General features: G+C 34.5%; 1 protein-coding gene across 1 annotated transcript; it reads right to left on the bottom strand.

Annotated features, from left to right (window-relative positions):
- Positions 1-3,336: 3,336 nt before the first annotated feature.
- On the bottom strand, positions 3,337-8,590 carry LOC110454864. Its single transcript, XM_021504615.1, has 4 exons — positions 8,353-8,590; positions 4,922-5,049; positions 3,822-3,839; positions 3,337-3,538 (listed from the first exon to the last, which is right to left on the bottom strand). The coding sequence occupies exons 1-4, from the start codon at positions 8,573-8,575 to the stop codon at positions 3,509-3,511; spliced, it is 399 nt and encodes a 132-aa protein (XP_021360290.1). The 5' UTR covers positions 8,576-8,590; the 3' UTR covers positions 3,337-3,508.
- Between the last annotated feature and the right edge of the window lie 8,485 nt (positions 8,591-17,075).

Below are 17,075 nucleotides of genomic sequence, written 5' to 3' on the forward strand. Positions count from 1 at the left end.
CACACTACCGGTAGTATAATTTGTGCATCTTTTCGACAGCTGCTACTGATTTCAATCTAAATTCATTCATGTCTAATACATTTAACTCATAAGTCACTTGTCCCCCAATTAATATATGAATCAATTCGTGATCTGTCAGAGAGCAGTATACCAGTATCACTAATGTTTTTTCCATAGAGCACCACAACTTGTCCCGTAGGTGTTCATTATAACTACACTTTAATACCATTCCACCAATCGTTCTTTGACATATAATGTAAAACTTGTAATATTTCTCATGTAAAATCTTTCTATAATTTGAATCATGGGCTACATCAGGGATGCTACACTACACATCCCTGGCTACATGTATGATTTACTTCTTACATATTTATCATAGATTACCTTGATACACAGTGTAAAATATCATATAAGTTAAAAAAAAAACTTTAAAAAATAATTTGTCTTAGAGACAGTGATATAAATTATCATAATTATGTACTCGTTATAAAATCCATGATGTTTTTTACTCCCATCCTTCACATGTATGTAGTACCGCATTGCAGATTAAAGACATTTTTCACTCCTTTGGGGTGAGACAACCTAGGTCGGATCTCATCCCGAGGGGAAAGATCCTTAAATTGACAGGGATTGTTTGTGTATTTTGCAACTTTAGAATCTTTTTTCCCCGAGTGTATAGATTCCCTCATCTTAAATTTAATTTGATTATGTCCAAAGTTTAACTATTTCCTTTCTTTTACCCTGTTGACCATGTACGTATTATTTATAATGCAGGTATTCACGTTACGAGGTCAATGGGTTGGTGACGTGACGTTCAATTGTTGAAGTGACGTCATATAATTGTTACAGCTGGGAATGATTCATGCAGTCATTTCCTTCGTTCGTTTTTAAAATGTCATGAATAGAATGTGCGATAGGATTTCCGTTAAATATAAATTAATCGTCACTCGTGTCGTCGAGTGGCACGTTTTCACAAANGGGGTCACCTGTCCCACCAATTGGGTTGTGTCTGGGTACTCCGACATTCCTCCCACATTAAGTATAACTTGTTTCAGAACGTTTGTAAAATAAATAAAGTGTATGTATTCACTCGTGTCACAGATACTTCAGTATTTTCTGTCGCACTAGCGCATTGCGATTATACTAAGTAATCATTGTCACACTCGTAAAATATAAATGGCGTTTAACGGCAAACAATTTCCTTCTAGACCATGTAGTAGATTCTGTTTCGAAGTAATACATAACTGCAGAAACCAAGTCGAAAATCAGATAAATAAAAAAGCTAGAATTTGTATAGAAATGGAGGATGCATTGTACAACAAGTGAACTAATACGTTTATGTACATTAACCTAATACCCATGGGGAACATGCTAAAAAGAGCGTCTTCATTGTAAAGATAGATAACTCCTGTAAATCATTACGTTGTGTGCGAGTGTCGTTGTATGATCATTTATCAAGGTTCAAAGAACCATAATAAACTACAAAATTCAGAGGTCTATGTTGTCACTAATATTTTATCATTAGTCGGTTCTTTATTTGTAACAGCTAGGAGATGGAAATATGCACGGCCAGACTGGGGTTCAAACCTGGAACCCTCGACTCTGTCCAGTTCCTCTACATATTTACTTGGATGTTGTTTTTTTCCAGTTAACGTAACGAGGTGATAAGTCCAAATGCACGACCAGACCGGGGTTCGAATCCGTGACCCTCCGAACTCAAGACGGACGCTCTACGAATTGAGCTGCCTGGTCGTCGACGATCGACCAAGCCAGTTCCTATACATATTTACTTAGATAAAAAAAAATCATGTCAGGGTTAGCTTTCTATTTTTGTCCCCTTAACGTTATGATCGATGTAATCAATTCAGTTGAGCTCAGTAAATTTATCATGGATGGTGAAGCAGCATTTTTTTGTTAATGGTTCATAGCTATTTTTCATGGTTCTGATCAGTAGACACACATTTCATTTTCAAAACATTTTGACATGCGTTTGGTTCAATAAAAGTAACAGTCTTAAATTTGCATAAGCATTTGTTTACTCCGCCTACATTTATTAACGATGACGTCACACAATTGTATCTTGTTCCCAGAAAATTTGCTTAACTACGCCCACATGTATAGTTGACCTCCTGGAAATGTGTCAAGTTCTTACATCAGATTGTAAGGTGATGACGCCAGTTTGCGGGAACGTTAGTGTAGACTCTGAAATTGAAATATTTATATATCCTGGTTGACACCGCTGTTAAGGCTAAGCTCATCATTTTACGTTGTAATAAATTCGTTTGGACCTTAATCCCCTCACAACCTTTGGTGACCTTATCATGATTTAAGTGACCAAACAAGACAATAGCACATACATATATATATTAACTGTAATAAAAACACTGAAATTTTAAAACCCGTCATATCTATAGACATTAAAGACAAACAAATCACAAACATCTTTAATGTTTTTGGTCCACCCGTTGTCAGTATAATGTGACCGGGCGGAATGCTGTGCTTGGTGTCTTTGGCATGGTATTTCAGTGAGATAGCACTATAAAGTCGGCATCAGATCCGCGCTATCACAAGGAGGCAAGCACACCAACACACCCTGTATCCTGCATACACACACGCAAGCACGCATACACTACACTCATGGAAGCACGTCCTTAAATGACCTTAGCTGTTAATAGGACATTAAACAAAATTAAAACAAACTAAATCAAACCTTGTTCTGACATGTTCCTATACAATCCATGGGGATCTGATAATTTGTTAGGGCTATATTTGGACCTAAACTATAAGTTGTTCGGAACAATTTTCGGTAAAAATGCCTCCCCAATGATGATATATAACGAGTAAATATCATTATTGGGGGTGGCATTTTTATCAAAAGCTACATCATGCTGGTTAAGAGCGACACTATATTTGTATCTTCTTATTAATTTTGATCATATCCTAGTGACTTCTTACCGATATAAGACAGGATATATAACACTGAATTTAACCTTAAATCCGGTACGTATACGTACTGTATCAGTGGTCCTCGTATAAATATTGACAGAGGTACAGCTTACGTCTATGACATTTATGTTTTGAGTGGACTACAATGTTAATATTTGATATCGTTGTTATTCTTGTTGCTGCTATTGTGATTGTAATTGATCACATGTTCAGTTATGGGGGGATTTAAGTGCACAAAATAACACTGGGTATTTTGTTTTGACGTAAGACGAAAGGCATAAACATCAACAGAGTGGGAGGCGATCGCCATATTGGGAGGTACGTACCGAATGGAAGAGCGTCGTATTTACAACAGGTGATCAGAAAATACAAGTCAATTCCACACAATGATATCGAATATGATTTTTATTTATTTATTTTTTAATCCAAATAAACCCCACAACAATTCACCAAAATAACAACATTATATATATATGTACAATATAGTATAACTGAGTTTCTGTGGCAGTCCTATCACCATAGACAACATCCACTGTAAATTGACAAGTATCCCGGCTCAGGTTTATTTTTGCTCTTGTTCCGATTTCACACCCTACAAAGATAAAAACAGTTACATCACAATTATATGTTGTCATCCCAAACACACCCACACCCACGCACACATGTACACACACACACACACACACACACACACACTAACTATATATAAATTCCTGTTCATACAGAGATCGGGATTTGAGAACCACATCAACTAATGTGTATGACGATGCCTGGTGAAACATTAAATAATTAATATATTCAAACTTATATACCTCAATTGAATTAAAAAAATTAAACAAGTTTTATTATTTAATGATATATATACATGTACTTGCCTTTGGGAACATGGAAATCTGCAATAGAAATAAAAGCAAAAATGAGATGAACTAAAAACACTATATATACCTTCCAGATATGCTATAACTTATATACCCCCATACCAATGAATATCATTGTATGCATTCTCATTTTCGTTATTTGAAATAACTTAATAGTATATAGGTTAAAACCCCATATATCTACAAACCGTTATATCTCAATGAAGCTTAATAAGTGGTTATTAAAATTAAGAGAGAAACCATTCAGGAAAAAAAACACCAAATACTGATACGCCCATCATCGCTACGCTCTCTGCATCCCTGGAAGATGTCATGGCAAAATTGCATGTACGCGGCTCTGACTAATCGTATGCTGATATGTGTCCTTTGAAGATTATAGAGGAGCGACACCCGACTTCAAAGCCGGATAATTTTACCGTTATGCTGTTTCATGATTCTTTTAGTTTAAACAGTATTTTATTTAGTATATGGCAGTGACAAAATATTACAAAATCAACAGAGAGGATTCGAAAACAAGTACCTAAGTACTTATATTAATTCGGCTCCTTTTTCATGATTCTTTTGAAGAGTGAAACTAGTTTTCTTGTATTATCAACAAAGTTTCGCATTTTGAGCTTTCGATTTTGTCGTGACATATTCCAGGGGAGCAGTACATGTATATCTATTGACATTTGACATTTGCAGCTGACAACATATGCCCTGTACTCCCTCCTGTTTTCCTTAGCNTTAAACAAATGCAATGTAAATGTAAACATTTGAAAAATGTATTAAAATGACAACCAATAATTGTGTGTGTGAGATGTTATGTTATCACAAATTTCATATGTGATAGACATGAACATGTACTTTGCATTGTATAACAAAATTCTGAAAAGAAAACAAACACAAAAAACCATATGTTGTGAATTATTTAACAGTAGTACACGACGAGATGTCATTAACATCTGAACAGTCTTTTTCTTTTTTTTTTTGAATTTTCACACTGAATGGATATAAAAGACAATTGAACCCCTATTGCAGGAACAAAAACATAACATTTATAATACAGAAGACTTTATCTATTTAGAATATACATAAGCATCAGCATTCTCACTTACCAGGCACAGCGTGCAGGCCAGTATAAAACAAGCAGCGCCGGGAACGAACACTTTCAGGGGCAGATCTGTCACAGGCCTAGGTGGGGCGCCATAACCTCTCTTAGGGATAACGGGAAGCACGGATTTCCCTGAAATGTTACACGGGACGATGAGGTAGTGATGCAAAATTGTGTTAGTTTACATAAATAAAGTGTGATGACTGGTTTTTGTAAAATTAACTCTGTACTCTTTGTTTTCTGTAAGAATGCTGTACATGTATACGTTTTGATTGCGTACTAGCTATGCTTTCTCTAAGCACACCCTATACCTTTGGCCTTTGGTTTCTGTAAGAATGCTGTACATATATACGTTTTGATTGCGTACTAGCTATGCTTTCTCTAAGAATACCCTATACCTTTGGCCTTTGGTTTCTGTAAGAATGCTGTACATATATACGTTTTGATAGCGTACTAGCTATGCTTTCTCTAAGAACACCCTATACGCCTTTGATTTCTGTAAGAATGCTGTACATATATACGTTTTGATTGCGTAATAGCTATATGCTTTCTCTAAGAACACCCTAAACGCCTTTGGTTTCTGTAACATTATCTTTATATGCCTTTGCTTTCTATATCTTAAACCGTGTACAATTCAAGTCATTTTTGTTTATTATAGTGTCATACATCACAATTACATCGTACAAGTATATCGTTACACAGTATAAAAAATATATTATATATAATATATATACAGTAGTTACATAGCAGGGATCAATCATCTTAATGTAAAAACTTTATATCATATTTTTCTCTCTTCAAAATGGTTTCTGTATGAATACTATTGTATATATTTGGTTTCTGTAAAAATACCATTAAATGCATTTGGTTTCTGCAAGAATATACTATTATGTGCCTTTAGTTTCTTTAACCGAATACATTTCTTTGGTTTCTGTCAGGATACTGTGTACTGTTTTAACTGGTTACTGTAATGTATGTGACAACTTTAAGTAGCAAAAAAACCCACCTGTTTATTATGTTTGTTTAAAATTATTCTCAAAAGCTTACTAGTGCCTATTTGTTATTACTATATAATCTATATATTATGAACACCGTCCGTTTTTAATATTCCTCGTCTTCTTTTTTTCTGGTCCAAGTTTCTCCTCTCTTTACGATTCACAAACTTACTAAAAAAAAGGGTGTTTCGATTCTATAATAGCGCGTTTTGGATAAATTTGGAATGTTGTTATTTTCCTGCAAATCGACAGGCGCTTATGATGTCAATTACGGTACCACCAGTGCGTCCTATGTAGAGTCGTGTACTATTTCTGATTCTCCTTTATTGTCTCACAAGAAAACAAGGATGCATGCATGTAGCTGGCCTGACGTTAATGCTTAGAACGTCCGTACCCTTCAAGGGTTAAGGTCAAGGTTCAGGGGTCATTAACCCTTCGGAAATGGTTACTATATATCTTAACAGCACAAAACACTTATCGATAGCCAGAGAAGAAGAAAATCAACCAGTAAAATCAAATTATGCACTCCCAACTATATTAATTTAGTTCGGTAATACATCATTGCATTTCCAGACAAATGTTTGAAACAGTACATTAAATTTCAAAGAACAGACCTACATGTATGTACCAATAATATTAATTTTAAAAGTATGCCGTTTGTAAACAAATTCTTGAGATAATTGATAAATATACGTTTAAAGTAGATCTGGTAAAACAGATGATTCACACCAGGAAGTCAATATACCTAGTTTTAATCACACTGGCTATATATAGGGTTCGGTGCGGGAATCTAGCTAATTTCGTAATAATTCAACATCTTTAAGTTTGTTCATGCCAGCGACACAGGTACGGCAGTGATGACTATTTTTGCAAGGAAACCTCTTCGAAATACAGGATAAAACACAGAGTGAACGAAACCATTGCATACTTAACCCTTTCACCCCTATGTAACTTAAGTAGACTCTACCATGCATTGATATGAAGGAGCCCATTATGGTCTACAGTGTTGAAAGGGTTAACCAATAGAAGTGTAATGTTTATATACTGAACATACCTAATACACCTGTAAGTAATAACATACCGCGGTATCTGTATGAAACACCATGCCATCCCGTGTATACAACCTACTGTATCGGGTCATAGGCAAGCCATACATTCATGTGTGTATATAAAAGAGTTGTGTTTTTTCTTTGCGTTTTATTTTCATTTTCTACTTCATAATTCATATAGCCGATTGAATTATTTTTTGTGTAGATAGGATATCGGTAGTAATATACCTAGTAGTATAACTTGTTTATAACAGATAGGTTATTTTCATTTATGTACATGTATACGAAAACATGTTTGAAACGGAGTAATATAAGAGAGAGACAGAGGGAGAAAGGGATGGGGTAGGTGGTTGAAAATGTCAAGGGTTAATGCTGCATCGACAGAGGGACACCACAGGGACCTGGTAATTTGTTACAGAGGGACACCACAGGGACCTGAGAATTTGTAACATAGGGACACAACAGGAACCTGAGAATTTGTAACAGAGGGACACAACAGGGACCTGAGAATTTGTTACAGCTGTATGAGACCGATTTTCGGTAAAAATTCCACCGAAAGTCGATCTTAACCCCTAAAACATGTAAAATTCCTACGAACGCATTAGCTTAGCTCCAAATATATCTGTGAGAAAATCTCAGGTACCTGTGAGGGATACCTGACATGCTATATAAATATATACTGTGACGCCAATGGTCCAACTGTCCGTTTGCACACATATTGAAATCGATATGACACTGCGTCGTCAAACAGATTTTATTAACATAATTAATCTAATAAATCTACGCTTACAGGAAACAGAAATCATTTATCCTATTCTTTTTATTTCATATTATTTTTGTAAATATTTGCTGGTGTTGAACTTAATTTAACTCCGACATGAGTCGAAATTAAGACAGACTTTTATAAAGGCTTTCCTGTTTTTAAGTTAGGGAACTATTGCTTTTCGACGTCCAGAAAAAAATGGCGTCTATGTTAATTTATATATCTTTATCGATTTTCCGTTCGCTAGACCTTCTGACATTTATATGATCTTCATACCGATACATTGCATTTAACTACATATGTATCAGATTCAGATTATTTTATTCCTTGTGTAAGACACATCGGAGAGTAGACATACGATGACGTACAAATAGTACAGTATATTACAAATGTACAATGATACATGTATACAATGATAGTCGAATACAATATGATGTATATTGTGCAATGTGTACCTCAAGCTCCACAGTACTGTGTTCGTTATTTGTCAATATTGATACAATCATCAACATGATTAAATTGGGTACTTAATATAAAAAATATACACCTACAAATACATTAATTCTTTTTAATTGTTTTACATGTGTGTCACGGACTATTACTATTGTTATCATTCTACTTATCTTACCTGATACAATGACATTGGGTTTCCTTGAAAGTGTCGAAATATTTCTGGAGAGGACCCATACTCTGTGCCAAACTCGATTCATGGCTTTACCTGATCCGACCGTGCTGTTCTGAGGAGGAAATGCTAGAATACTAGTAGTCCTTGAAATGCGAGCCGAGTCAGGGGAGTTAATAACTGTAATGAACGAGTGGGAGGAGAGAATGCTACAAGTCACGTACGCCATATACACCCGATAAACAACGCTATCACACTCATGTACATATATTTTTTTCCCGAGTTTAAATTTTATATCAGATTAAACTAAAACATAACCCGTTCACATCTATCAAAAATACCGGTAAATAAGCCAGAATATTTAGTAATTACATTCCACTTTCACTTTGGAGCTATACTTTCGGTTCACGTAAACATTGCACATAATAAATTGCTATAGTATATATTGCTGCATTACATGTTACGCCATCCGATTATGTTTGTAATTCAATTTTAATGATTTCAATATCTTCATTATGTGCTGGGATCTTTACAGACTTACACAAAAAATTCCTGCCAGTATCAGTATCAGTGACACTGTAAAACATCCAACTCACACTTGTTAAAAATCGTGATGACTCGTCCGATTTGTTTCTGTAGAATATTAAAATTGACTTTTCGCTATTTCATTAGCCTGTTGACGCATCAATCAATCTTGATCGCGTTGGAGCGCTATGATCTTCTGATAATTGAAAAAAACACATATCGCGTTAAATTCTATGTATGTACCTGTTTGCATCTAACTGTGAGTTGTATACTTATACAGTATATCAGTTTGTTATTGATTAGGTATGAATAAGTGGTTTAGCAATGATGAATACGGATTACAATCATCTGATTTAAATGAAGACCTTCATTATAGTCTACGTCTCATTAACATATGTATTTTTATCAGATTGGGAACAAATGCTAATAAATGCGCTAATCTAAATTCAATTGACAATTTTATACGCAATTGCGTCTAATTTATGAACTTGTTAGTTAGTTATTCCGTCAACACCTAGGCGGTCTTTCTGTAAACATAATGGTGCACGCAAATGAACCTTTTCCTTAGTTGATTTCCCCCTTTAACTCTGTACCATAGGACAAATGCAGTGTTATATATACATAAGGCTATACGCTCATTTATACTGAAAAACAAAACGTATACTGAATTTCAGTGTAATAGGCTATATATATATGGGGCAAAGAAGTAATTCCAACAGTGTGGACAAGTTTAGGTTGTCAAATTTTCGGAGCATTCCGCTCCTTTATCAAGACACAGTGAAACAGAACAGTTACATGTACATATACATCATATTACACGAAGATAGAGAATTGATATACTATAATTGAAAACATATCTTGAAAAAGGAGCGGATCGCTCCGAAATTTTGACAACCTAAACTTGTCCACACTGTTGGAATTACTTCTTTGCCCCATATAATATTTTAAGTAATTCGTACCCTACGGACATACCTCCATTAGGATCCAGTGTTATATGGGATTTTACCGTCTATATTACTTCTTTAACCCATATATGTATATATATAAATAATAAAAAGGGATTAAATGTCCATGTGAAGGAAGTAAATATAGAAAAAATAGGATTAACGACCGACTAAAAAACTAGCTGCTTTCACCCTTCACAGGGCTCTTCAGGTTTATTAAAAAGAACAACGTCGTGACGTCAAAATCGGTCCCGAAATTGGACGTGCACATGACGTGGAAACCATCTCTCACTTGAAATACATTTGTATATGTGAGAGTGTGATAACAACCTTAACTGTTGATTTCCAAGCTTTGGATTGGAAGAATTCAAATGTGGTTTCGGGGGTAAACGAGTTCAGACCTCAATCTTATTTTTTCGTTTTTACAGTCTTTTGCATGATTTCCATCAGTGATAATTAATTAGCAACCTGTTCACACGGATCTTTTTAATTAAAACCATTATCCTTCTAACAACATTCTGGATTTCATTCAATATAGAGACAACGCGTGCGTCATGGCGCGGGGTGCTATATGCAGGGTTTATAATTGGTGTTTTGGTTGATTTTTCTAAATTTTACACCAGACAATGTTACCGATAGTTTTACCACAGGGGCAAGACTACTATTAATATTGATCTTGTTAGACTTTCAGTCGCAGGGTACTCTGGAATATAACGTACCCAGGGACTGGAAGTCTAACAAGATCAATATTAATAATAGTTGCGTGTCCCTGTGGCTTAACTAAGGAAAGAAAAAAAATCAATATTCACACACCTATTGCAGTGATGATGCATGCGAGTTTGATGTAACATAAAGTATGTTGTGATATACCCTGTACCATCATATATTTGTATGTTGTGATATACCTTGTACCATCATACATTTGTATGTTGTGATATACCTTGTACATCATACATTTGTAGGTTGTGATATACCTCGTACCATCATACATTTGTATGTAGTAATATACCTTGTACCATGTTACGTTTGTATGTAGTAATATACCTTGTACCATGTTACGTTTGTATGTTGTGATATACCTTGTACCATCATACATTTGTATTTTGTGATATACCTTGTACCATCATACATTTGTATGCTGTGATATACCTTGTACCATCATACATTTGTATGTAGTGATATACCTTGTAGCATCATACGTTTGTATGTTGTGATATACCTTGTACCATCTTGTATATTGTGATATACCATGTACCATCATACATTTGTATGTTGTGATATACCTTGTACCATCATACATTTGTATGTTGTGATATACCTTGTACCATAATACATTTGTATGTAGTGATATACCTTGTATCATCATACATTTGTATGTAGTAATATACATTGTACCATGTTACGTTTGTATGTTGTGATATACCTTGTACCATAATACATTTGTATGTAGTGATATACCTTGTACCATTATACATTTGTATTTAGTAATATTCCTTGTACCATTATACATTTGTATGTAGTAATATTCCTTGTTCCACCATACATTTGTATGTAGTGATATACCTTGTATCATCATACATTTGTATGTAGTAATATACATTGTACCATGTTACGTTTGTATGTTGTGAAATACCTTGTAGCATCATACATTTGTATGTTGTGATATACCTTGTACCATCATACATTTGTATGTTGTGATATACCTTGTACCATTATATATTTGTATGTAGTGATATACCTTGTACCATCATACGTTTGTATGTTGTGATATACCTTGTACCATCATACATTTGTATGTAGTGATATACCTTGTATCATCATACATTTGTATGTAGTAATATACCTTGTATCATCATACATTTGTATGTAGTGATATACCATGTACCATCATACATTTGTATGTTGTGAAATACCTTGTACCATTATACATTTATATGTAGTGATATACCTTGTACCATTATACATTTGTATGTAGTAATATACCTTGTACCATCATACGTTTGTATGTTGTGATATACCTTGTAGCATCATATATTTGTATGTTGTGATATACCTTGTACCATGTTACATTTGTATGTTATGATATGCCTCGTACCAGCAAACATTTGTATGTAGTGATTATACCTTGTACCATCATATATTTGTATGTTGTGATATACCTTGTACCATCATACATTTGTATGTAGTAATATACCTTGTACCATCATATATTTGTATGTAGTGATATACCTTGTACCATCATACGTTTGTATGTTGTGATATTCCTTGTAGCATCATATATTTGTATGTTGTGATATACCTTGTACCATGTTACATTTGTATGTTATGATATGCCTCGTACCAGCAAACATTTGTATGTAGTGAATATACCTTGTACCATCATATATTTGTATGTTGTGATATACCTTGTACCATGTTACATTTGTATGTTATGATATGCCTCGTACCAGCAAACATTTGTATGTAGTGATTATACCTTGTACATCATACGTTTGTATGTTGTGATATACATTGTACATCATACGTTTGTATGTTGTGATATACCTTGTAGCATCATACATTTGTATGTAGTAATATACCTTGTACCATCATGCATTTGTATGTTGTGATATACCTTGTACCATCACACATTTGTATGTAGTGATATACCTTGTACAATCATACATTTGTATGTTGTGATATACCTTGTACCAACATACGTTTGTATGTTGTGATATACCTTGTACATCATACGTTTGTATGTAGTGATATACCTTGTACCATCATACGTTTGTATGTTGTGATATACCTTGTACCACCATACATTTGTATGTAGTGATATACCTTGTACCATCATACATTTGTATGTTGTGATATACCTTGTACCATCATACATTTGGATGTAGTAATATACCTTGTACCATCATATATTTGTATGTAGTAATATACATTGTACCATCATACGTTTGTATGTAGTGATATACCTTGTACCATCATAAGTTTGTATGTTGTGATATACCTTGTACCATGTTACGTTTGTATGTTGTGATATACCTTGTACCATCATACATTTGTATGTAGTAATATACCTTGTACCATCATACATTTGTATGTTACATGTCATACCACTTACCCTCATATATTTGTATGTTACATATCATACCACTTACCCTCATATATTTGTATGTTCATGTCATACCACTTACCCTCATATATTTGTATGTTATTTTATGCCCTGTCCTTTCAATGCATTTCCAGATTGTGATATATACTCGGTATGACAATGTATGACATTTTGTACATAATTTATGTTCTGAATAAATCATAATTGGCTAAACTTCTGTTGTAACATCAGAATAATTTTGACTATTTAGTCAAAATGGTTGATTGATATTGGGGATTTTTTTTTGAATAAAAAACGCAGTCAAAGGTTCCTATACTATGATATGGTAGTAATTTTGTTCATAGTTATGTTGATCTTATGTCTCAGAAATGTTCAAGTCTATACATGTGATAGTTATAGCCACAGGGACGTATTACATTCTTATGACCCAGAATGAAAAGAAATACCTCATGGTTCGACCCCCAGATCACTCACTTATTACTGACAAGGGCAGTAACATAGTCTTTCGAAATTCCTGACATGTCTTTTTAAAGTTCGATTCTGACCACATGGTAGCCTTGTTGAATCGTCAGTGACCCAAGGATGTACCCCCGACAACAACCAATGGCGACATTATAAAGAGACTACTGCATGGTAGGTGGATATGTTTAGGCATTTTGTTGAGTATGACAAGCTCGATTTTGAGTGACCGCATGCGAATAAAGCTGTGCTCATTAGGGAAATCGAACTTGTGACAAGATGTATAGCAAATATCTACCTAGCATTTCGCCAGCATTATTCTGACTTTTGCTTGTGGTGATTTTAAAACTTTGACTCGGGATATGTTTTATTTGGTATCGCTGGAAAGATTAGAGTATTTTCTTTAAAACGAGCCATGGATGGAAAGAATCTGACATCATTTGTGGTCAGAATCGAACTAAAAAAACCATGTCAGGAGTTTCGAAAGACTATGTTACTGCCCTTATGAATAATAAGTGATCTGGGGGGTCGGACCATGGGGTATTTTTTCTTCATTCTGGATCATAGGAACATGTCAAGTCCCTGTGGTTATAGCAGAACCAGTAAAGAAATTTGAGGACAAATCAATTACACAACTACATTTTTATTTCTGAAAATCCCCTGAAAAGTGCACACACTTTTATAAGAGTCAACATTTGTCCACAGTACAAGACCAATTCTGAATTTTCCAGTTCACATCTTGTCTGCATATTTTAGCATCCTCTCTTCCTTTATCCTGTATCTGTTGACCTGTGGAAAACAAATACCATTGTATCAATAACACTTTATCTTGTAGGAATCGGTCTCAAAATAAGGCCTGAATGTCTTCCAACTATTTATTGCCATTATGTAACGGTCAGTTAAATGTTATATCAACATAAATATGTGTCTAAACTAATTCAATAATTTCGGTAAAGAAATAAACAAGACTGATCAATGCAGTGTACTATAAATAGTAGTGAAGTGGATGTAAAACAACTAAAACTAGAAAATGTCTGTAAGACATAAATGCCCCCGCTCATGGATGGGACAGGATGCGACGGACATGGGCAACACTATATATATATATAGTTGATATATATATATGCCCCCCTATTTCAATTGTACTATATTATATAGGGCTGCAGTGATATATCGCGATATTTTAATACGGTACGATAAATGTTTTTTTTTTGGGAGGTCATGATACACCTACCATATTTCCGGATTTTATTGTGTCTGAATTTAGTCTACTCATATCTGTTCACACATGGCAGCTCCAGCTCGGCATGCACATTGAAAGACGTAAAATGTGTGAAACTTTTAAGACATGTCCATTTTGGACTGACTCTATTTCCTGTTATAATATTGCCATTAAATATTTGCAACATATCTTTTTGTTTTGCTTCTACTGTTACTATTAATATGTATTGTGATATGTATCGTGACCATAGACAGTATCGTGATATGTATTGTATTACAGTCATTTATTACATACTTACTAATAAATACGTTTTTTTTTGTATATGCGATACGACACAATTGCTCTAACCCATATCAGCCCTCGCTGCATCACACCCCAAAACCCGTATCAGCCCCGCCGTATCACACCCCAAAACCCATATCAGCCCGCAAAACCAATTTCACACCCCATTTGAAAAAAAACACATTTTTCAATATTTCAAAAATGAAAATAAATCATAAGATAGTAGTTTTTATTAGTAAGTATGTAATAAACAGAATGAAACACGCCTTTTTCCATATCACACCCAGTATCAACCCGAGACTGCAATATCAGCCCAAGGGCCGAAGGCCCGCGGGCTGATATTGGTCGAGGGTTGATACTGGGTGTGATATGGAAAAAGGCATGTGTTATTCTCTATGTTAATGGATCGTTGCAGCTCTATGTAATATTATATATCAAACATTAAGAAACATTTTTTTAAAACTTTTTTACACCTTGCCTGTCAATATATATCTATTGTATAAACAGGGTTGCTTACTCCTTGACCCTTTTCCAGAAAATATGAAATCATTCCATTGTGTCACAACCGGTCAAAATATCACACCTGGAGCATTTTGGATCAAGAAGGTAATATTTTTTCTTCAGTCTGGTGTATGTTTTTACTATATATATCATGCTGTATAATTTTCAGAAGACTCCATGAACATGTAAAAAGAGGTAGGATTTTAGTTTCGGTCCGACACCGTGCTGTTTCCTAGATAATAGGATAAATCCTTAGTGGAGAGAGCCAAACACATGGCTTGTCAAATTTTGAAAACCAATCTGTACATGAACTATCATACAACTAAGTTTGATTCATATCGTAGAAGCACTTGTGTACTGACACTGAATTGCATACATGTCGTGTGTTTGGCACTACCCACTAAGTATTTATGGCATCATCCTTGGAACAGCATAGCCCGAGTTTCCTCTGGCCCTAACACCAGACTTAGACATTTTGACATATAGATGTCTGGTGTGGGACATCTATATGTCAAAACGTCCAAGTCTGGTGTCAGGGCCAGAGAAAACTTGGGCTTAGGGACAGCAGTATCAGTCCAACTGCAGTCAAACTTTCTTACCCTAGTCCTAGATACGATCATGAACTGATGAAGATTTCTGGAAATTATACCACATGTAATATAAAGTAATAAATACATCAGATTGAAGAAAAAACAAATTTCACGTTGATCCAGACCGCTCCAATGTGATATAATGAACGGTTACGACACAGTCGCACGTCTTCTGGAACAGGTGCATTGTACTTTGGCAGTGGAGTTAGCAATAACAACCTTGTTTATATTTACAGCTGTCGACAGATGAAGGTAGTACATGTGTACAATTTATCTTTTATTAAAGCAAAGGTTTGACTAGAGTCTGGAAACCAAACTGTCTTTAAAAAAGCAGACAAAGTGATTCTAGTACAATGTAAAACATAGACGTTTCCTAGAACTTTGCTTGGTATAAGTAGGGGTGTCACAATACATCAAGGGTGTATCATGATATATTGCAATACAGAATGCATATATTGCGATACGTATCCCAATATATTTTCATTAAGGAAAGATGTGCTCAATTTTATAATAAGTTGTTGTCGGAATGTTATCAAACTTAATCGTATATAATATGGATTACATAGATTTTTGTCAAGCCAACCATCGATTACAAAATTTGAACTATTATAAGCCTGCTTTATGCTTATTGGCATATCTGTTAGAATTTGTAGTAATTTGCAAAGTAAAACACCAAGCAGATACATAAAAAAATACTGTACTGTGGTAGGATACGTATACGATATACCTGTGTATTGCGATATACTTGTTTTCCGATATATTGTGACAGCCCTAGGTATAAGTAAAACATTTATAATATATCTTGTTCTCTTACCCCGTAAATGGCATAGCCTAAACACATAGCAGTTACTAAACCGTAAAACGCTACATCCGGCAATTCGGTCATATAAGACGATGCTCTAACACCTGTAAAGATAAAAAAAATTAAAAAAAAATGATTTAACAAATATTGGAAAAGTAGCCAAAGATAAGCCTGATTTAATTGCACTCATTTCAAGTAGAACAATAACAAGAATTATATCACGTTTGATGTCAAAAATACCATTATGTATAAACATTACAGTGGTGTGCAAAAGATGTGTTTTTTATCAATGATATTTTAG

This window comes from Mizuhopecten yessoensis, unplaced genomic scaffold, assembly GCF_002113885.1.
Source record: "Mizuhopecten yessoensis strain PY_sf001 unplaced genomic scaffold, ASM211388v2 scaffold8071, whole genome shotgun sequence".
NCBI classification, from domain to species: domain Eukaryota; kingdom Metazoa; phylum Mollusca; class Bivalvia; order Pectinida; family Pectinidae; genus Mizuhopecten; species Mizuhopecten yessoensis.